We start from the raw sequence: 27,348 nt of genomic DNA, 5'->3' as shown, positions 1-27,348 counted from the left end.
CCCAAAGTTTTGGGGGGGGGAAATACCAGAAATCTGAGTGGGCTACCTTCTCCCAAAAGCAGCCCAGTGAGGACCGAACATGCTCAGAAACCACCAAATGTTGAACATCAGCTGTGAAAGGGTAAACAGAAAACTGGGATGGAGTGTGTGTGTGGAATGGAATGGAGTTTCTTGGAAGAGGACATGGCTGGCTCACTGGCCGGACTGCAAAGGAGCACTCCAATTTGTAGTTGGAGATACCCCGCCAAGTTTTGCTGCAGGGTGTACTTGTCCATCCCCTTAATTTAGAATTTCCGAAACTCATTCCAGGTTTAGAGGATGGAGGAAGGAGCAGCGAAAGAGAAGGAGGGGGAAATGAAAGAGGAAGACGCCGCCCTCATTGAGTTCTACAGCTCCTTCAAGGATTTGTTTGAGTTCTTCTGCCTCAACACCACCATCCATGGTACCATCCGCCTGGTGTGCTCAAGCTGCAACAAGATGAAGACGGCTTTCTGGGCCCTCCTCTTCCTCATGAGCTTTGCCATGCTGTACTGGCAATTCGCGCTCCTGTTCAACCAGTACTGGGCCTACCCGGTCATCATGTCCATGTCGGTTCACTCGGCGCCGAAGATGTTCCCCGCCGTCACCGTCTGCAATTTGAACCCCTACAGGTAGACGATTTTGTTCAGGACTTTCCTTTCGGACCTCGGGGAAGGGAGGGAGGGAGGGAGGGAGGGGAAAGTGTCTGCTTGCGAGCTGGGAGGGACCAAAGCGTGCCATGAACTTGGCAGGGAGTGGTGTGGATGGAAAGCCATGATGTTCAGAGGCCAGAAGAATGGAAAGAGCACAGTGATGGACTACTGGGAAGGGAGCAGGGAGGAAAGGAAGGATGAGGAAGCTCTAGCAGGGGAAATGCAATGGGCAAACTGGAGAGGCATAAAAAGGCAATATGGCCATAGTAGTTATTCTTTCATTACGATCGTCGGGTAAAAAAGACAATCGTCGGGTAAAAAATACTTGGCAAAAGTATTCTGTTGCCCATCTTTACCTTGCCAAGGTAAAGATGGGCAGCAGAATTATTTCTCCAAGAAAATCCTTAATTGTGAAATGTTCACCCTCTTCTGGTCCTGTTAACTGCTGGTGTTCTCCTCTGGCCCCATCCTTCTCCTTCTCCTTCTCCTCCTCCTTCTCCTTCTCCTCTTTCTTCTCCTCCTCCTCCTCCTCCTTTTCCTCCTCCTCCTCCTCCTCCTCCTTTTCCTCCTCTTCTTCCTTCTCCTTTCCCCCTCCTCCTCCTCCTCCTCCTCCTCCTTCTTCTCCCCTCCTCCTTCTCTTCCTCCTCCTCCTCCTTCTTTTCTCCTCCTCCTCCTCTTCCTCCTCTCTTTCTCCTCCTCTTCTCCTCCTCCTCTCCTTCTCCTTCTCCTCCTCATCCTCCTCCTGCTCCTCCTCCTCCTTCTCCTCCTCCTCCTCTCCTCCTCCTCCTCCTCCTCCTCATTCTTCTCCCCTCCTCCTTCTCTTCCTCCTCCTCCTCCTCCTTCTTTTCTCCTCCTCCTCCTCCTCCTCCTCCTCCTCCTTCTCCTCCTTCTCCCCTCCTTCTTCTCCTTCTTCTCCTCCTCCTCCTCCTTCTATTCTCCTTCTCCTTCTTCCCTGCTCCTTCTCCTCCTTCTTTTCTCCTCCTCCTCCTTCTTTTCTCTTTCTCCTTCTCCCCTGCTCCTTCTCCTCCTTCTTTTCTCCTCCTCCTCCTCCTCCTTCTTCTCCTCTTTCTCCTTCTTTTCTCCTTCTCCTTCTTCTTCTCTCCTGCTCCTTCTCCTCCTCCTCCCCCTCCTCCTCCCCCCACCTAATCTCCTTGTTTTAGTAGTTACATCAGTAATCCTAGCCAATCAGGGATCAGGATGATAGCATGGCCCTATATAACCAGTCAGATTTTGCTTCTTGCTGATGTCCCCCTGAAGGCAAACAAATCCATGGGCAAATCCCAACCAATCAGTGGTAGCATAGTGAATGGGATGACATCGCAACACTACATCGTGGACAGGCGTAACTCGGTGTGTCCCCTCCTGAACACTTGTCCCGATTTCAGACTTCCCCCACTTAAATAAGTAAAGGTAGGCAGAGGAAGGGGATGCCAATGTGCGGTGGAGACGCACCTCCCAGGTTCCTCCAAGGTTCCTCCCAGGTTCCTCCAAGGTCTGAGATGGGAGGCAAATGCCTTTCCCCATGAACCTTTTCCAATTCAGATGCTCATGGCAACCTCCTGAATTCTGATGGCTGAGCCATCTATCTGTGTACTGGATGGTGTCTTTGTCCAGTTTGGTTTGTGTTGGTCTTCTGAAGACCATTGCCGTTTCTGCCATCTCTGCAGAGTCAACCTTGTCAGTAAAAATATGGCTGAGCTGGATAACCTGGCGAGGGAAACCATATATAATTTGTACGGCTTCCACATCCCAGTGGAAGATCTGGAAGACGACGCGAGCGTCAGCCTGGAGGAGCAGCCGAACGGAAGGCCCAGCAAAGGCAACAGCTCCAGCTTCCAGCTGGACAAAAACATCACCCTGGTGAAGACGGGTGAGAAAGTGGGCTTCCGGCTGGTAAGTTGAACTGGGATCCTGGTGGCCATTTTGAGCAGCTCTTTGTTACCAACCCAGGGATGGCCCGAGACGTTTTGCGGCCTGGGGCAGAGCAACAGCTGGCCCTGGGTGTGCACAGAAGGGGCTTGAAAGGAGCATTTTCCTTCGGATGTGTAGGCAGAACAAATATTATCTATATGACTCTGTTGCTTGCCTCTTCTGCCTGACTCTGTGGCTTGCCTCTTTGGCTGAAGATACGCTCCCCTTCCCCCAAAACCCAGAGCTAGAGATGAATGTTTGCTATAAGGAATAGTAGGGGTTTCTACATGCTCCGCACTACCCCATTTTTGCTGCATCTACACTTGAGGAATTACTTATGCAGCTTCATCTTAGCCCTGCTAGGGGACTCAGGTGGACCTCCAGGTGGGATGAGGCTGCCACCCCCCAGTAACTGCTGCCTGAGGCAGCTGTCTCACTTCACCTAGCATTAACTGTTAGGATGAAGAGGGAATTCAACCAGTTGCTACAAGCATATAAATGACACCTGTTGAAATTGCATTTCTATACAACTGTTATAGATACAGGAGACCTGTCCTCTTTTCCGTATGGTCACCCTACCTTCTCATTTGCCCACCTGTGAGGGTGGTTAGGTGGGTGACCACATGTGAGAGGGCCTTTTCTGCACTGGCCCCACACCTTCGGAACAAGCTCCCATCAGAGCTCCGCCATTGTAGTAGGCTTTTAAGAAAGCCTTGAAAAACTATTATTTTACCATGGCTTTTTCTTGATATGACTGCTGCTGGTTTTATTGTTGGCTTTTATTGCCATTTTACGGTGTGTGCATTTTAACACTTAAATACTTTAACGGTTTTGATGCATTTTATTGCTGTCGGCCGACTTGGGAGGGCGTCTGCCCGATTCAAAGTGCTGGTATTAACATTTAAAGCCCTAAACGGCTTGGGGCCAGGCTATCTGAAGGAATGCCTCCTCCCGTATGTACCTGCCCGGACCCTAAGGTCATCCTCAGGGGTCCTTCTCCGCGAGCCCCTGCCAAAGGAAGTGAGGCAGGTGGCTACTAGGAGGAGGGCCTTCTCTGCTGTGGCACCCCGGCTGTGGAATGAGCTCCCTAAGGAGGTTCGCTTGGCACCTACACTGTATTCTTTTCATCGCCAGCTGAAGACCTTTTTATTTTCTCAGTATTTTAACACCTAAATTTAAACTTTGCTGTTTTAATTCTGCATTTTAATCCTACATCAATTTCTGCTCTGTGGTTTTATCCTGGTTGTGCTTTTTATACTGTATTTTGTATTTGGGTTTTTAGAGGGTTGGATGTTTTATTACGTTCTTAATGGTTTTCATTTTTGTGAACCGCCCAGAGAGCTTCGGCTGTTGGGCGGTATAAAAATGTAATAAATAAATAAATAAATAAATAAAAGGCGGTGAAGAAATAGTTTAAATACAAATAAATGCAATAAATACAAGTCTACTCAGAAGTAAGCCCCTTTGAGGTCAATGGAACTTGCTCCTGGGCAAGTTTGTATGGGATTGCAGTGCCAGCTGCTGAAGCGGAACCCATAAAACATAAGACGTGCTGGATCAGACCGAGGGTCCATCTAGTCCAGCACTCTGTTTCCACAGTGGCCAACCAGCTGTCAATCAGGGACCAACAAAGCAGGACATGGTGCAATAGCACCCTCCCACCCATGTTCCCCAGCAACTGGTGCGCATAGGCTTACTGCCTCGGATACTGGAGGTAGCACATAACCAGGGCTAGTAGCCATTGATAGCCTTCTCCTCCAGGAATTGATCCAACCCCCTTTTAAAGCCATCCAAATTGGTAGCCATCACTACATCTTGAGGTAGTGAGTTCCATAATTTAACTCTTCATTCCTCCATTGTTGAGGCAGTGGGGTATTTGGGGGTGGTCTCCAAGTTTGGTTCAGAGCAGTCTATATGCGCAACTCACTACATCTTTGGTATCTCCAAACACACACACGCACACCTTACTCACGGTCTGAGGTCTCAAGCAAAGAATGGGCATTTGTGTTGATACAGCAGGGTAGGGTGACCCTATGTAAAGGAAGAAAGGGCTCCTGTATCTTTAACAGTTGCATAGAAAAGGGAATTTCAACAGGTGTCATTTGTATATATGGAGAACCTGGTGAAATTCCATCTTCATCACAATGGTTAAAGTAAAGGAGCTATACTAGAGTGAACAGATTTAAAAGAGGGCAGGGCACCTGCACCTTTAACTGTTGTGATGAAGAGGAAATTTCACCAGGTTCCCCATATACACAGATGACACCTGCTGAAATTTCCTTTTCAATACAACTGTTAAAGATACAGGAGCCCTGTCCTCCTTTTCATATGGTCACCCTACAGCAGGGCTCTTCTTATTAGGGCTGTGCACCACCTCGGATCTGAACCCTGAATCCGAAGCAGATCGGGTTGGTTTGGACCCTTCCGAAGCGGATCCGAGGCGGTTCGGGCAAAGGCCGAGGCGGCCTGAAGCCAAAGCCGAAGCTGAAGCCAATTCGGGCCGCCCTAAATAAATAAATAAAAATATCCTTCAAATGCCTCCTGAAAACATATCTTTCTAGACCAGCTTTCCCTGGCCTTTAATTTATTCTGGTTTTATACAGCATTTTTAAATATTTAGCGTTTTAAATCTTGATTTTTGTATATTATGGCTTTAATTGTAAAGTGCCCAGAAAGCCTTGGCTGTTGGGCAGCATAAATATGTAATATATAAATGAATGAATAAATAAATCAATAACAGCCACAAGCCCTGGCAAGACCTTGCTAGGATTCGACCCTCTTTCCCTAACCTCCATTTCTTTGCTTCCCTCAGTGCAATGCAACTGGTGGGGATTGCTACAACAAGGTGTACTTGTCCGGAGTAGATGCTGTCCAAGAGTGGTACCGTTTCCATTACATGAACATCATGTCCCAAATCCCACCCATCATTGACGTTTCCCTCACGGAGGATGATATCGGAGACTTAGTCTACGCTTGTCAGTATAACGGACAGCCGTGCGACGACAGGTAACCTACTCACCCACCTAAGTTTGTGCCCTGCCTGTTAGTAAAATGTATGAGTGGGTGGGTGATTTTCTATGACCCTGTGCAGGGTCGGGCCCTACCATTAGGCGGAGTTGAAGCTGTCGTCTCAGGCGGCAGTTTCTAGGAGGCAGCAGCAATGTTTTAGATAGGGTGACCCCATGAAAAGGAGGACAGGGCTCCTGTATCTTTAACAGTTGTGTAGAAAAGGGAATTTCAGCAGGTGTCATTTGTATGCATGCAGCACCTGGTGAAATTCCCCCTTCACCACAACAGTTAAAGCTGCACTGAGCTATGCTAGAGTGACCAGAGACAAAATAAAAAAAAGGGGGAGGAGGCTCCTGCAGCTTTAACGGAATTCTGCCAATCTGTTCCAACCTGGAAAGGAACGTTTCTGCTTTATGAAATGCTAAATCCCCATTGCGCAAGCACAATGCAATGGAGGTGCCCTAACATGTTGGAAGAACCAGTATGGTGTCGTGGTTAGAGTGTTGGACTGGGAAGCGAGAGATCCCAGTTCCAGTCCCCGCTCGGCCATGGAAGCTCACTGGGTGACTTTGGGCCAGTCACAGACTTTCAGCCCAACCTACCATGCAGGGTTGTTGTGAGGATAAAATGGTGAGGAGGATTATATACACCGCCTTGGGTTCCTTGGAGGAAAAAAGCCAGGATAGAAATGCAATAAATAAAAAAAAAAGCAAGACCAGGGGATTATCCTAGAGAGGACAACTTTAAAATTCCTTTGTGCCGTCTGACCTAGAGTTGCACCCCGCCTATTGAAATCTTTAATCTCCTAGGAGAAGAACTAGTTCCTCCAGCGATCCAACAGGGTGTTGGTAGTGTTCTCCTATTGGGATAATTGGAGGATTTAGACGGGGAAATTCCCCGAGATTGCTCCAGAATTCCACCTGGTCGCCTCGGTTCGGAGAGGGAATGAGCAGGTTGGAACCGTCCTGGGTGCCACCCAGCTCGCGCCGGTTTGCCTTCCATGCAGCAACGTGTCGAGAACAATCAGATAAAACCAGCGCAAACCTGCCCACGCCTGGTTAAATAACCTCTCCTGACACTTGCCTGGGAGCATTGTCCCGGGGAAAATGCAGGTGCTTTTTACAAAAAGAGCCAGGGAGGGCGTGAGCACCACAGGGAGAAAGGGTGTTCCCTGCCGTTGATATCTCCTTCAACAAATCAGACAATCTGATCTTACAAGCACAGGGCCTTCTGCTTGCATCATGCGGCATGCACCATGCTGCAGTGAGGGCATAAGCCCACTCCTTTCATCTCTAGCCTAGGCCATGGTAACTTCCTCCCCGTTTGAGTCAGCTTCAGGAATGTCTGAGAAATCCCTTTGGGGGGTGTTCAATGTGTTTTGCTAGGCTCAGCACCCCTGGACTTCATCTAGGTTCCTGCTGCAGCGTCCGACTGAATCTCCAGCGAGTTTGCGAATTTTCCGGGAAATTTGCGCATTTCTGAGGTTCTGCAACTTTCAGAGCAATTTGCACAAATGATGGCCAAATTTGCAGAAATTACATCTTGATGTGTGCAAGTTCTGCAAATTACATCCCAATTCGTGTAGCGCAGCCTTCCTCAACCTGGGGCGCTCCAGATGTGTTGGACTGCATCTCCCTGGCTGGGGCATTCTGGGAGTTGTAGTCCAACACATCTGGAGCGCCCCAGGTTGAGGAAGGCTGGACTGTAGCTTGTGCAAATTGGGGTGGGGTGGGTCTGCAATTTGCACAAATTTCTGAATGATTTGCACAACTGCTAGCCCAATTTGCACAATTAGCGCAAATGACATCCCAATTTGTGTAGTTTTTGCAAAAAAATTTTTTTCGGGGGGAGGGAGGTTCTGAAATGAACATAAATTGCACCCAAATTATACAGGAATTACACCCCAATTTGCACAAATCCTGCAAATTACACCCCAGTTTGTGTGGTTTGTAAACACCCGGGCATAATTTACACCAATTGCTCAGGAATTTGCGCAAATGGCTGAAACTTCCCCCAAAAAAGGTGTGCAGAAAAAGGTCCCAGAGTTCGGGAAAGGGTCCACCGCTTTGGTGGACCTCTGCTGAGTCACGAAAGTACCAGTTTTCCCAGTGATGGAATCCCTAATTGTCTTCGAAAACTTCTCACCCAGCAATCTTCTTCCTCACCCATCGTTATGGTGGTAATGAGAACCTAAGAACCTCGCGTTTGTGAGCTGAGCTGTGGGCTTTCCCCCCCAGAATCCAGGACTTTTTAAATAGTGACATTTACACAATCTGTGCAAAAACGTGGGTGCAATTTGCGCAAATTAAGGATATGACAGCCGGAATTTGTTCAAATTATGGCTGAAGTGGCACGAAGAAAAGAAACCAACCAAAATATTCATGAGCTGTCCAACAACATCTGCATTGAGTCAGTTTGGCGTAGTTGGACTGGGAGTCAGGAGATCCGGGTTCTAGTCCCCACTCAACCATGGGACCTCACTGGGTGACTTTGGGCCAGTCACAGCCTCTCAGCCTAGCCTACCTCACAGGGTTGTTGTCGTGAGGATAAAATGGAGAGGAGGAAGATTGTGTATGCCGCCTTGGGTTCCTTGGAGGAAAAAAGGGGGTTATAAATGTAATAAATGAATAAAGTAGGTAATCAAATCAAAGTCCTGGGGGACCAAACCTCTAAAAGCTCAGTGAACTTGACCCCAGGATGGATTCCTCCAATATCCCTACTTCAAGGTGGCATTTGGAGAATCTGAGCAATTAGGAAAATTCCTTGTTTGTCCACTATTGGTACATCCACCGAAGCGTACAAGAACTTTTGCCCACAAGAATTCTATCTGCCCCCAAAATAATCACTCTGCTTCGTGCCAGCTACTTAATAACCCTTGGCTTGAATACAGTGCAATGGGTGACCTTTAATCATGATCCCCTCGTGCGACACCTAGCCGTCCCTCCGTCTGGCCTTATCTCGTCTGCACAGTACACGGTGTGACTGTACCATCTGTTCTTTCTGTAGAGCCAAGGCGGGAGATGCTTAACCTCTGCCCAGATCTGTTGCGAAACGAGACGCCGAGGAGCTAACCGCAAAGGCCCATCAAAATGTGCGCCTGGGTTTTCAAAGAAAAAGAAAATGAGCAAACATTTGCTTAAGCCTTATCAGGGCCCATCTTGAGTAATTCGCAAACTCCTGGAGGTTCTAAATAATCTCCGGAGGAAGAGTTTCGTCACTCTGTTCTTTTTTGCTGACTCAGCGTGATGTCATTCGAAAAAGCAACCATTTGGGGGACGTTATGTAACAGAGGACCAGTGTTTTGGGGTTGTGTGGATAAACTGGTTGGATAAATTCCTGGAGGCAAAGGCTGTACTCTGTACAGCACCATGTACATTGATGGTGCTATATAAATAAATAAATAAATAAATAAATAAATAAATAAATAATTGATAGCAGTATTGGGCAAAAGGCGGTATACAAATAAATATAATAATAATATAATAATAGCTACCAGCCCTGATTGTCTAGTATGATCATGCAATTTTCTGTTTTCCATGAGTTGCTTTTTCATAGAATCATAGAATAGCAGCATTGGAAGGGGTCTATAAGGCCATCTAGTCCAACCCCCCCGCTCAATGCAGGAATCCACACTAAAGCATCCCTGACAGAGGGCTGTCCAGCTGCCTCTTGAAGGCCTCTAGTGTGGGAGAGCCCACCACCTCCCTAGGTCACTGGTTCCATTGTCATACCGCTCTAACAGTCAGGAAGTTTTTCCTGATGTCCAGCCGGAATCGGGCTTCCTTTAACATGAGCCCGTTATTCCGTGTCCTGCACTCTGGGAGGATCGAGAAGAGATCCTGGCCCTCCTCTGTGTGACAACCTTTTAAGTATCCAGTTATCATGCCCTTCCAGAAGTAGGACCATTTAAAATACTGATCTCCACTAAACACACACCCCCTCCCATAGCTGGACGTTGGCGTCAGAATAATCCCACCCTAACCGCACATTTGTTTGGAAGCAACCGGAAAATGCTGCTCTTTGGCTTTGACACGTTGTGATCCCACCTCCCTTTTCTGTTTTCTTTCTCGCCCCTATTTTGACTACAGCGATACGGAACACTTCCACCATCCCGTCTATGGAAGTTGCTACACTTATAACAAGAATGGGAAGGAGAACTTCTGGGAAGCGTACAAGCCAGGAATTGTTTATGGTATGCCCAGGGAAATGAATGTACAAATGCTGCCGTTGTTGATGATGATGATAAGAAGAGCTTGTGTACATAAGAGTTGGGGCTGGGCACAAAATGCTCCATGGAGCAGTAGATGAGGAGAACCTTTTACACTTAGAACTTAAGTATTTCCCTTGCTTGATCAGACTATAAGAACCATCAGAAGAGCCCTGATGCTGGATCAGACCAAGGGTCCATCTAGTCCAGCACTCTGTTCACACAGTGGCCAACCGGACATCGGCCAGGGATGAACAAGCAGGACATGGTGCAACAGCACCCTTTTTTATTTATTTATTTTAGGGTGACCATATTTTGGAAACCAAAAAGGAGGACAACATGGTCGCCCCCCCAAGGGGGCGTGTCCAGTACCAAGGGGGCGTGCCCACCCGAACATAGCCTTGGTCACATGTCTGATTTTACAGCACACATTTAAGACAAATCTGTTCTACATAACATCTTAATGTTAAAATCACTGAAATAAAGAACAAGGGAGAGATTCAAAGTATCTGAAATTAACTTCACTCCCTCCTACTTTTGTAGGTTTTGCTGTACTTTGAAGCTTTTGCTATACTCTGTGTGTTACATTCTCCCCTTCCCTCAAATATCTTTTCTGACTGTATCTTCACTCATTGCAAGCTGCTGTTGTTGTTAACAGGGTTTGCTACTGCCCCCAGATCTGTTTCAAATTTGTTATGGCTAAAGCTCTACCTAAAAGCTATCATGGTGCCAACTTTCAGCTCTTTATCTTTAAAAATGACAGTTTAAAAAATGATAATTTTAAAACCTCATTTTTTAAAAAAATGTCTTAAAAATCAATGGATGAACAGATCTGCTTCAACTTTGGTGTGGCTAAAGCTCTACCTAAATCCTATCATGGTGCAAAGTTTTATCCCTTTAACTTTTAAAATGACGATTTAAAAAATAATAGTTTTAAAACCTCAATTTAAAAAAAAATCCTAAAAAATCAATGGATGAACGGATCTGTTTCAAATTTGGTATGACTAAAGCCCTTCCTAAGAGCTACCATTGTGCCAAGTTTCACGTCTTTATCTTAAAAAACTGACAGAGTTATAAGCATTTTTGTTAATTCCCATTAGAGCTGCTCTTTAAAAGAAAATCCAGATTTCCCCTCCCAGATTTGCTATTGAAAACCCGGACAAATCCCCGGTCATATGGTCACCCTATTTATTTATTGCATTTGTATCCTGAATTTTTCCCTCTAAGGAACCCAAGGCGGCAGACATAATCGTCCTCCTCCTCTCCATTTTATCCACACAACAACAACCCTGCGAGGTAGGTTGGACTGAGAGTCTGTGACTGGCCCAAAGTCACCCAATGGGTTTCCATGGCTGGGTGAGGACTAGAACCCAGATCTCCCAACTCCCAGTCCAACACTTTGGCCACTACACCACCCATGTTCCTCAACAGCTGGTGTACATAGGATTACTGCCCCTGATAAAGAAATAGCACATAGGCATCTGGACTAGTAAACATTTATAGCCTTTTCCAGGAATTGATTTAACCCAGTTTTAAAGCCACCCAAATTGTAATCATTACGGCATCTTATTTTTATATATATTTTTTAATTTTATTTATTTATTTAGCACCATCAATGTACATGGTGCTGTACATAGTAAAAGAATAAAACAGCAACGCCCTGCCACATAGGCTGACATCCTAATAAAATCATAGTAAAACAATAAGAAAGGGAAGAGAACGCACCAAGTAGGCACAGGGAGGCAATAAAACTATGGGCTCATTTACACCAAGCAGGACATTCCACCAGGAAAGCGACACACGAAAAGCAGGCGCCACACCAACAAGGATATAGCAGTATGGAAGCGGTATATCTTGTGGTAGCCAACTCCGTAGCTTAACTGCGCTGTGTGAAGAACTTCCTTCCTTTGACCTGTCCTGAATCTCCCACCAATCAGCTTCATGAGATGGCCCCAGTGGCTTCTAGTATTAGTGGGTTCTAGTTAAAGCTCTCACTCATCCTTAGGGGAGGCATTGCAACCTTTTTAGAATGGGGGGAAAGCCTTCAGAAAAAGCCAAGAAAACATTGGTGGTTGGTGGAAAGAAGGCGGGCCCTAGGTTAAGGGGGTGTGGCCATCTGGGGAATCACAAGGGGTAAGACTGGTACCCTAGGAGGGTCAGATTTAGCCCTAGGCCTAAGGTTACCCATGGCTGTGAATGTGATAGGCCTTTGGTATGCTCAGCCTGATTCTTCTTATGTCCACAAACTGGAGATCCATACATAGGATCTCCCCTAGGTTTTAAAAGTGTTAATACTGGGTACTTGTGGCTCTCAAATCAGATCAGAACCATGATACTGGGGGAAGGGGGGGGTCAATCCTTTGGGTCATTTTCCTCCTTCAAAACAAGCCCATAAGCTACTGTTTGCCCTACAGAAGGAAAATGTACAGGTATCATATGGGTACCTGTATGTTTCCCATCCAAGCCACAGAAAATGGCAGCTTCGGTTTGCGATGTCAATCAGAAAATTAAGTCCGGGGGGTGGACGCGGGAACTAAACCCTTCCTCCACGCTGTCTACTTTATGCCCTAAGGGACAGGGGCGGTGTGGGACAAAGTGTGCAGAGGACAGCTACATAGGACCTCAAGGGAAAGGCAGGCGGAATGGAAGAGATTCTTAGAGACCTTGGGGCGGTGTGCTGGGTTTCATTATTGGTATCTGTTGCGTCAGACCGAGCTGATGGAGGATGCAATAAATAGGAAGAAATGATGGCCAGGCAGATTTCAGGCTTGTGGGTCCTGCTTTTTTTTCTTTTTTCTTTTATACTAGAACTAGGGTGACCCAATGAAAAGGAGGACAGGGCTCCTGTATCTGTAACAGTTGTATTGAAAAGGGAATTTCGGCAGGTGTCGTTTGTAGATATGGAGAACCTGGTGAAATTCCCTCTTCGTCACAACAGTTAAAGCTGCAGGTGCCCTGCCCTCTTTTAAATCTGGTCACTCTAGCATAGCTCCTGCACTTTAACTGCTGTGATGACGAGGGAATTTCATCAGGTTCCCCGTATATGCAAATGACACCTGCTGAAATTCCCTTTTGTATGCAGCTGTTAAAGATACAGGAGCCCTGTCCTCCTTTTCATATGGTCACCCTATACTAGAACCCATCAGTAGGAATGCCGCGAGCACCCAGCTGGGTCTGGGAGTCCAGCGGACAACCCCACGTCCAGCCCCCTCCCCTAGTCAGGTATTCCTAACATGAGCACGAAGCCCTCCCCAAGTGCTCGCAAGGTCCCGTCAAGTGCTCGGCCCACGAAATTGCCCAAAATTGCTGAAATTCCCTTCTCTATGGACCTGTTAAAGATACAGGAGCCCTGTCCTCCTTTTCATAGGGTCACCCTAGCATTACCGTTATGGATAACGCCTTCGGATAACTCATATGCAAAGTCAAATCTATATCTTAGTTCTTATGGGTCAGCAATTCTCACACGGCTTCTGATACCAGAACCGAGCTCCTGATCCTTTCATATAAACAACCACTCCTGGTCAGGCACACATCCTGCTCCTGTTTAATTTCCTTCCTTCTATCCGCCTAATTTAGAAGAGGCCCGTTTTTAAAAGAAATAAATTCCATTTCTTCTCACACCGAGATTGCTTTCAGTTTAAGCTCTATACTGAATAGCTTGGCCGAAAATGTGGAGCAGATGTGTCAAAGGGACTGACATCATAGAATCATAGAATAGCAGAGTTGGAGGGGGCCTACAAGGCCATCAAGTCCAACCCCCTGCTCAATGCAGGAATCCACCCTAAAGCATCCCTGACAGCTGCCTCTTGAATGCCTCACTTCCTGTTTGTTCTGAACTGTGATTTGATGAGGCGTTTCTTTCCCTCCCCGCACCATCTTTTTGGACACCAGGCCTGTCCCTCATCCTCAAAGTGGAACAAAAGGACCACATCCCTTTGCTGTCCACTGAAGCGGGCGTGAAAGTGATGATCCACAACCACAACCAAACGCCCTTCTTGGATCACGAAGGATTCGATATCAGACCCGGGATTGAAAGCAACATCGGAATCAAACAGGTGGGAGCATACAGGAGTTCTGAATGGAGCAGAAAGCCTAGCAGCAAAGATGGAGTTGTGTGTGTGTGCCTGTGACCAGAGTGGTGGTGGTGGAACGGGACGGTGCCTCTTCGGAGGACAAGCGGAGCGAAATGTTGCTTGAAATAACGAGTAAAGTACATATGTTTCGCCTGCTATTTTAATAGCAGCTGCGAGACAAACAATAGTACAACAGTGGGGGGAATTTGGATCACCTACACAAAGAGGCATGGTCTAACAATGTATGGTCTGATCAAAGATGTGGTGATGGCCACCAATTTGGATGGCTTTAAAAGGAGGTTGGATAAATTCCTGGAGGAGAAGGCTATCCATGGCTACTAGCCCTGAGGGTTATGTGCTACCTTCAGTATTCAAGGCAGTAAGCCTGTGTGCACCAGTTACTGGGGGACATGGGTCTATCTATGGAGGTTGTGGGTTCTCCATCTCTGGAGTTTTTTCAGAAGAAGCTGGACAGCCACCTCTCAGGGATGGTTGAATTGGTTTTCCTGCACATTGCAAAGGGTTGGGCTACATCATAGAATCATAGAATAGCAGAGCTGGAAGAGGCCTACAAGGCCATCAAGTCCAACCCCCTGCTAAATACAGGAATCCACCTTAAAGCATCCCTGACAGATGGTTGTCCAGCTGCCTCTTGAAGGCCTCAAGTGTGGGACAGCCCACAACCTCACTAGGTAACTGGTTCCATTGTCGTACTGCTCTAAAAGTCGGGAAGTTTTTCCTGATGTCCAGCTGGAATCTGGCTTCCTTTAACTTGAGCCCATTATTCCGTGGTCCTGCACTCTTGGATGATCAAGAAGAGATCCTGGCCCTCCTCTGTGGGACAACCTTTCAACTCCTTAAAGAGTGCTCTCATGTCTCCCCTCAATCTTCTCTTCTCCAGGCTAAACATGCCCAGTTGTTTCAGCCTCTCTTCATAGGGCTTTTTTTCTAGACCCCTGATCAACCTGGTTGCTGCAGGGGTGGGGTTGCTGCAGGGTTTTTTTTTGGGGGGGGGGTTGCAAGCTTATGCTGTTGGCTTTGTGGGGACTGATGCAACTTTCAAAGACTAGCATTGCCGGTCTGGGTTTCACTTCCTTTCATAGAATCATAGAATAGCAGAGTTGGAAGGGGTCTACAAGGCCATCGAGTCCAACCCCCTGCTCAATGCAGGAATCCACCCTAAAGCATCCCTGACAGATGGTTGTCCAGCTGCCTCTTGAAGGCCTCTAGTGTGGGAGAGCCCACAACCTCCCTAGGGAACTGATTCCATTGTCGTACTGCTCTAACAGTCAGGAAGTTTTTCCTGATGTCCAGCCGGAATCTGGCTTCCTTTAACTTGAGCCCGTGATTCCGTGTCCTGCACTCGGGGAGGATCGAGAAGAGTTTTGCAGTTGTCTTCCAGCCTGCGTGAAACCCCAAGTAAGAGGCTCTTTTTTTCTCCACCCGACTACGCAGGACGAGGTGACTCGCTTAGGTGGGGTGTACGGCGAATGCACGCACGAAGGGAAGGACGTCAACGTCAAGCTCATCTACAACAGCACTTACACGATGCAGGTACGTCGGAAGCTTCCGTTCATTTTCATGTTGCGATGCTGCCCCGTCCCTCTGTTGGACCACGCAAAGCTTGGCCACAGGTTCATGCTCAAAGATCTGCCTGGTTGATTCCATTCAGCATGTGAAATTCAGACCCTACGTCTTTGCCTTCTTCGGTATGGCCCCATCGTACCCAAACTCCTGTGTCCGTCCAGTCCCTGGCGACTGAAGTCACCCAACCCTTCCTCTGTCTGGGCCACCTAAGAACATCAGAAGAGCCCTGCTGGATCAGACCAAGGGTCCATCGAGTCCAGCACTCTGTTCGCACAGTGGCCAACCAGCCATTGGCCAGGGATGAACAAGCAGGACATGGTGCAACAGCACCCTCCCACCCATGTTCCACAGCAACTGGGGCACACAGGCTTACTGGGATGTGGAACCTCTTTCAGGCCACAGTCCAATTCAATTTTGGAGTAGCTCTAAGGGCCCACATTCCAGGGGTGGATTCGAGTAGGCAGAGGGGGTGGGAACAAAATCCCTCCCCCCAAAGTCACCTATTTTATGTTACAACTCTTAACGCCAATTGAGATAGGCATTTCAACCATTTTAGTGGGGGGAAAACCCCACAAAACTTACAAAAACAAGGAAGCATCAATCAATTTGGGGGCGAGGTGGAGAGAGCACTCGGTGACGTGGGGGAAGTGACCACAGCCACCCCGAAAGGTCAGATTGGGACCCCAGGACTGAGGCTCAACACTATTTCCCTACATGATATTTCCCTCTATAGACCCTACATTACTTTCCTCACAGCAGGCTACTTCCTCCTTATCTTTATCCCTGCCTACCCATTCTTACCTCCTTTGCTCCTCCAACCCTCCTTCATTCAGATATCTCACCCTCCTTCCTCTCAGGAGGGAAGGTGAGATCAGGAAAAACAGGACATCAGGAAAAACCTCCTGACTGTTAGAGCGGTACGACAACGGAACCCATGACCTAGGGAGGTTGTGGGCTCTCCCACACTAGAGGCCTTCAAGAGGCAGCTGGACAACCCTCTGTCAGGGATGCTTTAGGGTAGATTCCTGCATTGAGTAGAGGGTTGGACTCAATGGCCTTCAAGGCCCCTTCCAACTCTGCTATTCTATGATTCAGCACTGTGCGCTTCCGTAATTGCACCCCAATGAAAGCGTAAGGGGTCAGTGAGTGTGCCGCTTGTCATCTTGCCCACGGAGGCTGGAAAGGGTTCAGAGGAGGGCAACCAGGATGATCAGGGGTCTGGAAACAAAGCCCTATGAAGAGAGACTGAAAGAACTGGGCCTGTTTAGCCTGGAGAACAGAAGATTGAGGGGAGACATGATAGCACTCTTCAAATACTTAAAAGGTTGTCACACAGAGGAGGGCCAGGATCTCTTCTCGATCCTCCCAGAGTGCAGGACACGGAATAATGGGCTCAAGTTAAAGGAAGCCAGATTCTGCCTGGACATCAGGAAAAACTTTCTGACTGTTAGAGCGGTACAACAATGGAACCAATGACTTAGGGAGGTCATGGGCTCTCTTCTCTTCCTTCCTCTCAGGAAGGAAGGTGAGATCAGGAAAAACAGGACATCAGGAAAAACCTCCTGACTGTTAGAGCGGTACGACAATGGAACCCATGACCTAGGTAGGTTGTGGGCTCTCCCACACTAGAGGCCTTCAAGAGGCAGCTGGACAACCCTCTGTCAGGGATGCTTTAGGGTGGATTCCTGCATTGAGCAGGGGGTTGGACTTGATGGCTTTAGAGGCCCCTTCCAACTCTACTATTCTATGATTCAGTTGCATCCTTCTCAGATACTCTTCCATTAGACTATTCTGCTCTTTCCCCCGCCGCACACGCACACCCTCCCCGAATCAGGACTTTGGTGCACCAAGTCAATGGCCCTGAATGGCCCCATTCAGAAGACACCTTAAACCATGGCTTTAACCATGGTGAATAAAGCCTTTCAGGTGTCTTCTGAACACGGCCAGGCTTTCTGCTTTAACCGCCATGGTTTAAGTTGTCTTCTGAACAGGCCCTAGATCTTATTCCGTTCTCCTCTCTCTCCCTACAGGCCTGTTTGCATTCCTGCTTTCAGCATGAGATGATTGAAAAGTGCGGCTGTGGATATTACTACTACCAACTGCCACCAGGGGCAGAGTACTGCAACTACAACAAACATCCCGCCTGGGGTAAGGGAAGCGCATTCAGCTAGAGGTATTCCGGATCATTTGATTGGGCCGTTCTCGATCACCTAGTGATGTCAGAGAAATCCATTTGGGGGGGGAGTGGAGTTTGATGGGCACACCTAGGCTCGCCCCTGGACTTCGTTTCAGTTCCGGCTGCAGCACCTGACTTGACCTGCAGCGAATTCAGCAATTCGTGCACATTTCTGAGCCGTTTGCACAGATTATGGCTGAATCTGCATGAGATTTGGCCGAATTTACACAAATCGCGGACGAATTTGCGTAATGGGTGTATATTCGCCTGTAATTTGAGCAAATTTTTTTTGGTGAACCGCCCAGAGAGCTCCGGCTATTGGGCGGTATAAAAATGTAATAAATAAATAAATAAATAAATTGCTTGGAAATCTTGTTTTAAAAAAAGTGCAAAAATTTCCTGGAGTTCAATGAACAGCTCCCAGCTTGGCTCCCAGAGGCAAAGCAATTGTCATATGCCATGGAACTCCATTGAGCCAAAACAAAAAATGGATTCCCCAGTGATGGACATCCCTACCTTCACCACCACCTTCTAGGACAGCCGTGTGTCCTACTTCACAGGGGACACTCCTGAGCCATTCAGGTCACCTTCTCTGAGTCTTCCCCAATGTGAGAGATATCAGAGATACATCTGTTCAGATTTCTATGAACCTGATTTGCGGATTCCGCAGAAGACCGGTTTCTCCTGAGTCCTGCCACTTCCGCGGATTTGCGGACTACTTTTTCACTTGGTAGGGTTTGTGCTAATTTGCATTGGCAGCACAAATGCACATCCACGCTAATCAAGCTTGTGCAAATGTGCCATTCCACATTAGTTCACGTGCATTAGTGCTAAATCTGTATCCTCTTTTGTCGGTGATGTATATCCACTCAGCCTGCCTGGGTTGGTTTGCCATCATGTCATAGAATCATAGAATCATAGAATAGTAGAGTTGGAAGGGGCCCATAAGGCCATCGAGTCCAACCCCCTGCTCAATGTCTCAAGGGTTGGTTTGAAATGTCAGGGTCTGAGCCTCTAGAGAAAGGGGGGAACTTAAGACTGGGACATAGACCAGAGCGGACTCTCTACCCCCCCTTTTCCACAATATCTATTTTGCTAGCCCTACTGATTTGAAACAGGAAGTTGTAATCAAACTGGGACAAGGAAGTGACAATCAAAATGGGTTAAATGGGAAACAGGAAGTGACGACCCAAGAGAATTCAACCAAAAACAGGAAGTGGCCATCAAACTGTGTTCCATTGGTAACAGGAAATGCTGATCAAACCCATTGGGGTTTGATGCTGTCGTGTTTCTCCGAACACTCCTGCTTTCAATGGGAGGCAAATGACGAGGCTTGCTTAGTAATCTACAAAGCTTTTATTAAACAACAAACATCTCTTCTACCTGAAGAGAGTCTAATCTCTTGGAAACTTCCCCCTAGGCAAAACTACGCAAATTGAGCAAGACAATTGTCCGCTCAAGAAGAATAGGAAGCTACTTCTCAAACGCCCGTAACTTCAGAGAGCCTGGTGCGGAAGCTGGTTCTGGCACAATCTTAGTTGGACTGACTTTCTCACTCCTTCCTTCCGCTCCATGTGTTTGAGCTTCCGGCAGACCTTAGCATCAGCTAGCTTGTCTGGACGCTCACCTCTGGAAGAAAGCTCACTTCCCACTGAGTGTGTAGGATTTGGCCTTGAGGAGATAAGCTCTGGAGAAGGCTGACTCCTAGTTAGGGTATCACCCATGAGAGATTCCTCCCACACTGGTACAGGCTGTCGGGTGCTGCCTCCTCTATTTCTGAATCTGATTCTGATTGATTACCTGAAACACCTTCTCCCAAAACAGTGGCAGTAGAGTTAGACATGACAAGTACAAGCCACGATCCCTTTGGTGATAGGTCTAGGCTGAATATAGACTTCCACGTAGCAGCTGCCTCCTATTGACCCTGTTCTTCCCCATTCCTCTAGGGCATTGTTTCTATCTCCTATATAAAAAGCTTGCCAACCACCAGATCAGCTGTTTCAACAAGTGCCCGAAGCCATGCAAGTAAGTACCAAAGAAATTTCCATCCCTTTGAATGGTAGGGGTTGGTTTGGAAATCATCCTTTTTACTGACTGGCCCTCAAAATAATTCTCTCCTCTTTGTGCCCTGTGTCCCCCTAAGGGTGCATGCAGGCATAGATATATTAGATCAGTGGTTCCCAAACTTTTTCAGGTCACCGCCCCCTTGGTTCCACAAACTCATGCTCAGTGCCCCCCCACCCTACAATATAAAAATCATTATTCAGAATAGCGGTTTTCATTGACCCACTAAGGAAGATAATAACAATAAAATTCAAAACGGTAACAATTAATTGAATATTTATTCAAAATTCGAAGCACCCACCACAGGCTTGCCGAGGGAGGGAGGAAAAAGAGAGCGAATGCCTCTGTTTTGCAGCCAGCATGGCGGGGCACACCAAGCAGGGTATGTCTCTTCATTAGCATTTTGGTGCTTTTGAAACATTACAATTCACCATTAAAATGACTCTTCTTAAATTGTATTAATACATGTGTGGATTCTTCCCCTATATGGCTTGGGACTAAACTACCGTCTCCCATAAAAATGTCCTGGGTTTTAAGACCTTCTGGAGAGGAGCTTCTCAGAAAAGACCACCTCGAGCGCCCCCCTGCCACCCCCTTGCCTCTTAACGCCCCCCTATGCAATCCCACCCCCCCCAAGGGGGTGGTACCACCTACTTTGGGAACCACTGTATTAGATCATCCAAGCTGCTCTGGAACTCCCACCTTTGATCAGGTGTACAACCTTCCCTGGTCTATTGCATTCCAGAGGAACTGGTTCTGCCATGTCCCAATAGAAACCAGCTGTGTGGAGCACTGATTGGCTAGCTTCTGTAACCTCCCTCACATTCCTAGATTACATTTTTTCATGTTTTCTTTTATATAAAGAAGAAAACAAAACCAGAGGTGGGGGGGAACCCAAGCATTTCTGCACTGCTGCTGTTTTTATCCTGGTTGTGCTTTTATATTGTATTTGATATCATGTTTTATACTGTTAGTTTCATACTTTGAATGGTTTTAATTTTTGTGAACCTCCCAGGAAGCTTCGGCTATTGGGTGGTATATAAATGCAATAAATAAATAAATAATAAAATAGCCAGACACATGATTTTGAAAGAGAGCCCACTCAATGTATACAGGGGAGAAAGAACTGGAAGTTAATGGTGGGTTCCGAAACAAGTTTGTGGCAGCAGAAAAACAACAACAACACACTCACTTCCATTGGCACATATATCTCTTCACACCAAATTACAATTTTCAGTACCTTCACAACACCACAATTCCTCAGCTTTTTGCAGAAAGGCCATGACACGCTTCAATTATCAAGTGTCAATGTGAGTGGGAACGTGTTGAGTGTTAAGGATTGTGTTCACAGCTAATTGTGGTCTCGTGTTCTCGGCAGGGAGACTTGGTACAAACTTTCGGCAGGATACGCTAAATGGCCGTCGTCCAAATCTGAGGTAAAGAATAATGTCTGGGTAGAGTTCGACATGAGAAATGGGGTTCTCTCCCAGTTCTCACTCCTCCCAAACACCAACGTCCTTGTTCTATCCCTTCACCTCCATCGCCAACTTGAGACTTACAGATTTGCTCAGTGTCTTAGCCAGGGTACGGCCAAGCTGTGATTCATCAACTATTTTTGGGGGGAAGGGTTTTTTAAAGTCCATGACACGATGACAGCTTCTGTTTGAAAAATGAGAGTTGCTCTTTTAGAATAGGAAAAGATCATCCCATTTAGGACAAACAGTATAAGAAAAGCCAAGACCCAACATCCTGCTCTGTTCACACAGTGGCCAACCAGCTGTTGACCAAGGTTCAACAAAGCAGGACATGGTGCAACAGCACCTTCCCATCCATGTTCCCCAGCAACTGGTGTACACAGGTTTGCTGCCTCGGATCGTGGAGGTAGCACATAGCCATCAGAATCATAGAACAGTAGAGTTGGAAGGGGCCTATAAGGCCATGAAGTCCAACCCCCAGCTCAATGCAGGAATCCACCCCAAAGCATACCTGACCTAAAGCATACCTCTTGAATGCCTTGAGTGTGGGAGAGCCCACCACCTCCCTAGGTAACTGGTTCCATTGTCGTACTGCTCTAACAGTCAGGAAGTTTTTCCTGATGTCCAGACGGAATCTGGCTTCCTTTAACTTCAGCCCTTGCATAGAATCATAGAATAGTAGAGTTGGAAGGGGCCTACAAGGCCATCGAGTCCAACCCCCTGCTCAATGCAGGAATCCACCCTAAAGCATCCCTGACAGATGGTTGTCCAGCTGCCTCTTGAAGGCCTCTAGTGTGGGAGAGCCCACAACCTCCCTAGGTAACTGATTCCATTGTCGTACTGCTCTAACAGTCAGGAAGTTTTTCCTGATGTCCAGCTGGAATCTGGCTTCCTGTAACTTGAGCCCATTATTCCGTGTCCTGCACTCTGGGAGGATCGAGAAGAGATCCTGGCCCTCCTCTGTGGGACAACCTTTGAAGTATTTGTCACACAGAGGAGGGCCAGGATCTCTTCTCGATCAGGAGTAGTAGCCATTGATAGCTTTCTCCTCCAGGAATTTATCTAACTCCCTTTTAATAATAATAATAATAATAATAATAATAATAATAATAATATATTCCTTACCCGCCTCTCCAATTGGATCGAGGCAGGGAACAACAGCAAGCATAAAATACATAAAATACTGATTAAAAGCATAGAATACACTGTTAAAAAACATCCTAAAAGCATACTAAAAGTATCCTAAAATTCTCCTGGATAGGCCTGCCGGAAGAGAGCCATCCGAATTGGTGGCCATCGCTATGCCTTGTAGTGCAAACATTTTCCTCAACCTTTGGGATGAACTAGACTTACGGTTGAAAAATGAGAAACAGAGAGAGCCCAGAATTGGCACATTCTCCCACTGCCAGATACCAGCAGCGACACACCGACAGAGGCCCACCTCGGTTCTGAAGGTTTACTGCCACTCTAACTTCCTCTCAGCTATGGTAGCTAACTGCCACTAATAAACCTTTGCACTTCTGTGAATTTGCCCTATCACTCATTACCTCACAACTGCAGACTTAAGAAAGAATTTGTCACCACCACCACTCCACCCAACCTCCACTCCGCCCCAGTTCCATCTCCTGGGCACCATTTTGTGTCCTTCTTCTCCCAGTGTGGTGTGTTGCAGTTCCTCCAAAGGTACCTGTCGATTTCACTTTCTGCTTTGTTTCTTTGATTTCAGGCTTGGATTCACAGGGCTTTGGAGGCACAAAACAGTTACAACACAACAAGCGACCGGTTAGTAACAGTTTTCTCTTCCTCACCCCTTCGCAAAATTCTCCCCTTTATGCCTGTTTAGGAGGACCACTCTGTACAGCACCATTTTCATTGATGGTGCTATATAAATAATAATAATAATAATAATAATAATAATAATAATAATAATAATAATAATAATAATACATACATACATACATACTGGAGAATACTTGAGGAGAATTCTGCCTTTCTTTTGTAGGGATGGGCATTCAAGAGAGAGAGATAAAAAAAAACTCTTCTGTGAAAATTTGGTTTAGCTCTGAACTGTCTTTCTTCTGTTTTCAGGAAAGATATCGCCAAGGTGAATATCTTCTACGAGCGGCTAGATTACAACTCTTGGGACGAGTCTGCGGAATGGACTGTGAGTTGGGGGTTCCTCTGCTTTGATTTCTAATTATTTATTTATTTATTTATTGGGATTGTTCTACCCATTCCCCTTCCAACGAAGGAAGCAATTAAGGTGGCATGATGGGGTGGGTGGATGGGATCCAGTACAGATCCAAGCAAAGTTAGTTGCATTTACATGCCATTGAAATTGATGGGACACCATAGTCATCAGCGAACCTTAGTCCCATTCAATGCAATGGGAACTAAGTTAGGGTGATCATATGAAAAGGAGGACAGGGCTCCTGTATCTTTAAAAGTTGCATAAAAAAGGGAATTTCAGCAGGTGTCATTTGAATATATGGAGAACCTGGTGAAATTCCCTCTTCATCACAACAGTTAAAGCTGCAGGAGCTATACTGCAGCTATACTGTGACCAGATTTAAAAGACGGTAGGGCACCTGCAGCTTTAACTGTTGTGATGAAGAGGGAATTTCACCAGGTTCTCCATATATACAAATGACACCTGCTGAAATTCCCTTTTCAATAAAAGATACAGGAGCCCTGTCCTCCTTTTCATATGGTCACCCTAACTAAGTAGAACTAGTACACTACTGCTTTAAATAGGGTGACCATATGAAAAGGAGGACAGTGCTCCTATATCTTTAACAGCTGTATTGAAAAGGGGATTTCAGCAGAACCTGGTGAAATTTCCTCTTCATCACACCAGTTAAAGCTGCCCTCTTTTAAATCTGGTCACTCTAGTATAGCTCCTGCAGCTTTAACTGTTGTGATGAAGAGGGAATTTCACCAGGTTCTCCATATATACAAATGACAGCTCCTGAGATTCCCTTTTCTATGCAACTGTTAAAGATACAGGAGCCCTGTCCTCCTTTTCATAGGGTCACCCTACTTTAAAGCGCTTTATAACAGTTTTGAAAATGGTATATGCAGTGTGTCCCGGGCCCCAACAGTTGTTCAAAACTGTTATAAAGCGCTTTAAAGCAGTAGATGGCAGTAGCCCTATAACAGTTTCTTGAGAATGGGTCTATTCACATGTAACGCTAAGCGACCCTGGTTAGCGTTGGGGAAAGGAACCAAGGTGGCTTAGCATGATGTGTGGGGGGAAGAAAAACGATGGCTAATAAATCACCCTGGTTAACAACCCTCCTGCAGTGGGGTTAAGGCGCTGTGGGTTGGCTTCCTGTGTCATCTGACAGGCTCCCCAAGGTTTAAAACGGCCATTCTATAAAAAATATAATAATCCTGTGGTGACCATAGATTCAGCTGCCTAGAGCAGTCACAACTTCCAGTGACACTCTAGGCAGCAAAGACTCTCTAGATTCCTGATTCCTGCCGCCGTAGCTTCTGGGATACATGGCCACAATGGCGGAAGGAAGACAAAGTAACCATGAAACCGGGAGCGATACGTAAACCACATGGTGCTTCAGAGTTCCTGGTCACATGACGGCTGCACACATCGTGGTTTTGTTAATTCTCTCTGCTCCATAGTTACTCTAACCACCTTCCCTCAGTCACATGTGAATAGACCCACTAAGTCCAATTGGGCCCAGTAGAGCTTACTTCAGAGTAGACACTTAGGCCACCTTTAAGCAGGGGGTTATTGTCGATGGCCTTATAGGCCCCTTCCAACTCTTCTATTCTAAGGGTGGAACTACCTCTAGGCATTGTACATAATCTAAGAAAACATAGAGCAATAAAACAATAAAAGCAGTAAAGACCATGTACAGGAATTGCACTGGCTGCCTGGATCTAGACAAATTAAAAATAACACTGAATGTACAATTACAAAGGAAATAAAACCATGCTCATTACAATGCAAGCAGCAAGAAAATAAATAAAAACCAAGGAGAGCCATGGGTCAAACCGAAAGAAAATATTACATAGCAGAGAAATGAAACCGTTTCCAAAACAAAGACATTTGAAGTGTGGTGTAGCGGAGACAGGGTTGGCCGGCGATGCAGCGCTGGGACCTTTCGATAAGCAGGGATGCCAATGTCATGATAAGGCTTGATCCCCTTAGTGTGGGAGAAGGAGTTTCAGGCGATCAATCAGAATCAGATTCTGAACCAGAAGAAACAGGACTAGAAATGTCCCAGCTTACACAGGAAGCAGGGGAGGAGGTTCTCTCAGACTCTTCACAAGCCAGGGATGAATCTTCACCGGACCTTATCAGTGAAAACGCTAACAACTCAGAGTCTGTGGTTGCTCAGCAATCCTAAGAGGGGGGAAGGTACTTCAGAGTTGACCCGATCCGAGAGTCCGCCACAGGTTCAAACGGGCAGAGCTAAAAGATCAGCTCCACTAGCTTCTCGCCAAAGGCTTCTTCAGAGGAACCCTCCCTGAAGTAAAGTGTCTCCAGGGGAAACCTTCCCTTTTGTTGAAAGGACAATTGTCTCGCTTAGTTAGCCAAGTTTTAGCCTACGGTTCCTAGTGTTTGCATTCGCTTCAGGGGCAAAGAGATGTTTATTTGCTCAATTACGTTGTGTGCATCACTTGGCAGACAGGAGGGCTGAGAAACACACGAGCCAACCCCATCCCTTTTTGTAAACCGCCCAGAGAGTTTCGGCTATGGGGCGGTATATAAATGTCATAATAAATGCATAAATAAATAAAATCAGACATCCCCCTCTGTCTTTCCTCTGAGCTGAGCTGCAGTCCTCACCGTAGCTGGTGGGAAATGGGTTTTCCCCCCGTAGCGATCTCTTTTTACGGATGGGTGAACTCAACTGGGTCCGACTCGTGTGCCCCACTGCCATTTGCCCCTGCTCACACATGGCACGAGCTTCTTTGGTGTCTGATGAGTGCCCGGCATCCGTCCGCCCCGTTCTGGAGCCTCCATCATGCGCGACAACAGGGGCTCCAGAAATTACGGAATTCCCCCGCTGCGGGAATGGCGGCAATGGGAGAAATGCGCCATTTCCAGAGAACGTTGGAGACTCCGGAAATTGCGCATTTTCCTTGTTGTGTAAATGGAGGCTTTAGGGCCGACATTTACACAGGGGGGGGGGAATTACATTTCCAGAGCCTCCATTGGCCCAGAATGAGGCAAACGGATGCTGGGTGTTTATCGGCAGCACAGGGACTCAACCCGCGGGTCTGTGAACGTGCCACAGATGCCCAAATGGGTCCAGCGGGGTGGATGCTGGGTTGTGGAGAGTGGACACCTGTGACATCCCCATCTATTTTATCCTGTTGTAACACAACATAGTTTGGGGTCTCTTGGTCTTTAACAGGCAATTGAAACACTCATTAAAGACCTGCATCTGATAGAGATGAAAATTTTTACGGGGACTGTTATGATGGGTGCCTGCACATTCAAGTGGGCTACCGCACAACGAGCATTTTACTGGAGGCGAAGGCTATCAATGGCTACCAGTCCTGATGGTTGTGTGCTATCTCCAGTATTTGAGGCAATAAGTCTGTGTGCCCCAGTTGCTGGAGAACATGGGGGGAAGGGTGCTGTTGCACCATGTCCTGCTTGTTCATCTCTGGCTGATAGCTGGTTGGCCGCTGTGCGAACAGAGTGCTGGACTAGATGGACCCTTGGTCTGATCCAGCATCAGGGCGCTTCTGATGTTCTTACCGTAAGGTTTATATTTCACTTTTGCAGGTGACTCTGATCATGTCCAGCATGGGAAGCCAATGGAGTCTCTGGTTTGGGTCGTCAGTGCTGTCCGTGGTTGAGATGTTTGAGCTCGTTGTAGATATCGCCATCTTGACCCTCATCTTCTTCTACCGGAGGCTCACAACCAAGAAGAAGCTCAAAATGTCCCAGTCCCCTACCATCCCAAGTGTGACCTTGACTTTGGAGAAATACCGATTTATGGAAGAAGGGCTGCCTGCTAACCGAGTGATTGAAAAGCCTTATGCCCAGGATGGCAACGACTCCTTTGCCCAAACGGATGAACTCCCTCCATACTCAAAAAGTAACAAGAACCAGGTGCCCGAACTGTACTCGTCTGTGGTGCTCCATGGATTTAAACACCGGAAAGAACATTGTGTAGATATAGGTCTGAATAGCTAA

The 27,348-nt window shown here is 46.8% G+C and overlaps 1 protein-coding gene across 1 annotated transcript; it reads left to right on the top strand.

Annotated features, from left to right (window-relative positions):
* The first annotated feature begins 318 nt into the window (after nucleotides 1–318).
* SCNN1D (sodium channel epithelial 1 subunit delta) lies at nucleotides 319–27,348 on the top strand. The gene is made up of 12 exons (XM_063145452.1): nucleotides 319–650; nucleotides 2,339–2,564; nucleotides 5,395–5,588; nucleotides 9,680–9,783; nucleotides 13,690–13,853; nucleotides 15,327–15,425; nucleotides 17,489–17,606; nucleotides 19,581–19,659; nucleotides 21,077–21,134; nucleotides 22,900–22,955; nucleotides 23,262–23,337; nucleotides 26,935–27,348. Exons 1-12 carry the CDS (start codon nucleotides 319–321, stop codon nucleotides 27,346–27,348), a joined length of 1,920 nt encoding a protein of 639 aa, XP_063001522.1.

Source organism: Elgaria multicarinata, chromosome 20, assembly GCF_023053635.1.
Source record: "Elgaria multicarinata webbii isolate HBS135686 ecotype San Diego chromosome 20, rElgMul1.1.pri, whole genome shotgun sequence".
In the NCBI taxonomy this organism is placed as follows: Eukaryota; Metazoa; Chordata; class Lepidosauria; order Squamata; family Anguidae; genus Elgaria; species Elgaria multicarinata.
Note: the sequence above shows the minus strand (reverse complement) of the source record. Positions and strands in the feature narration are given on the sequence as shown.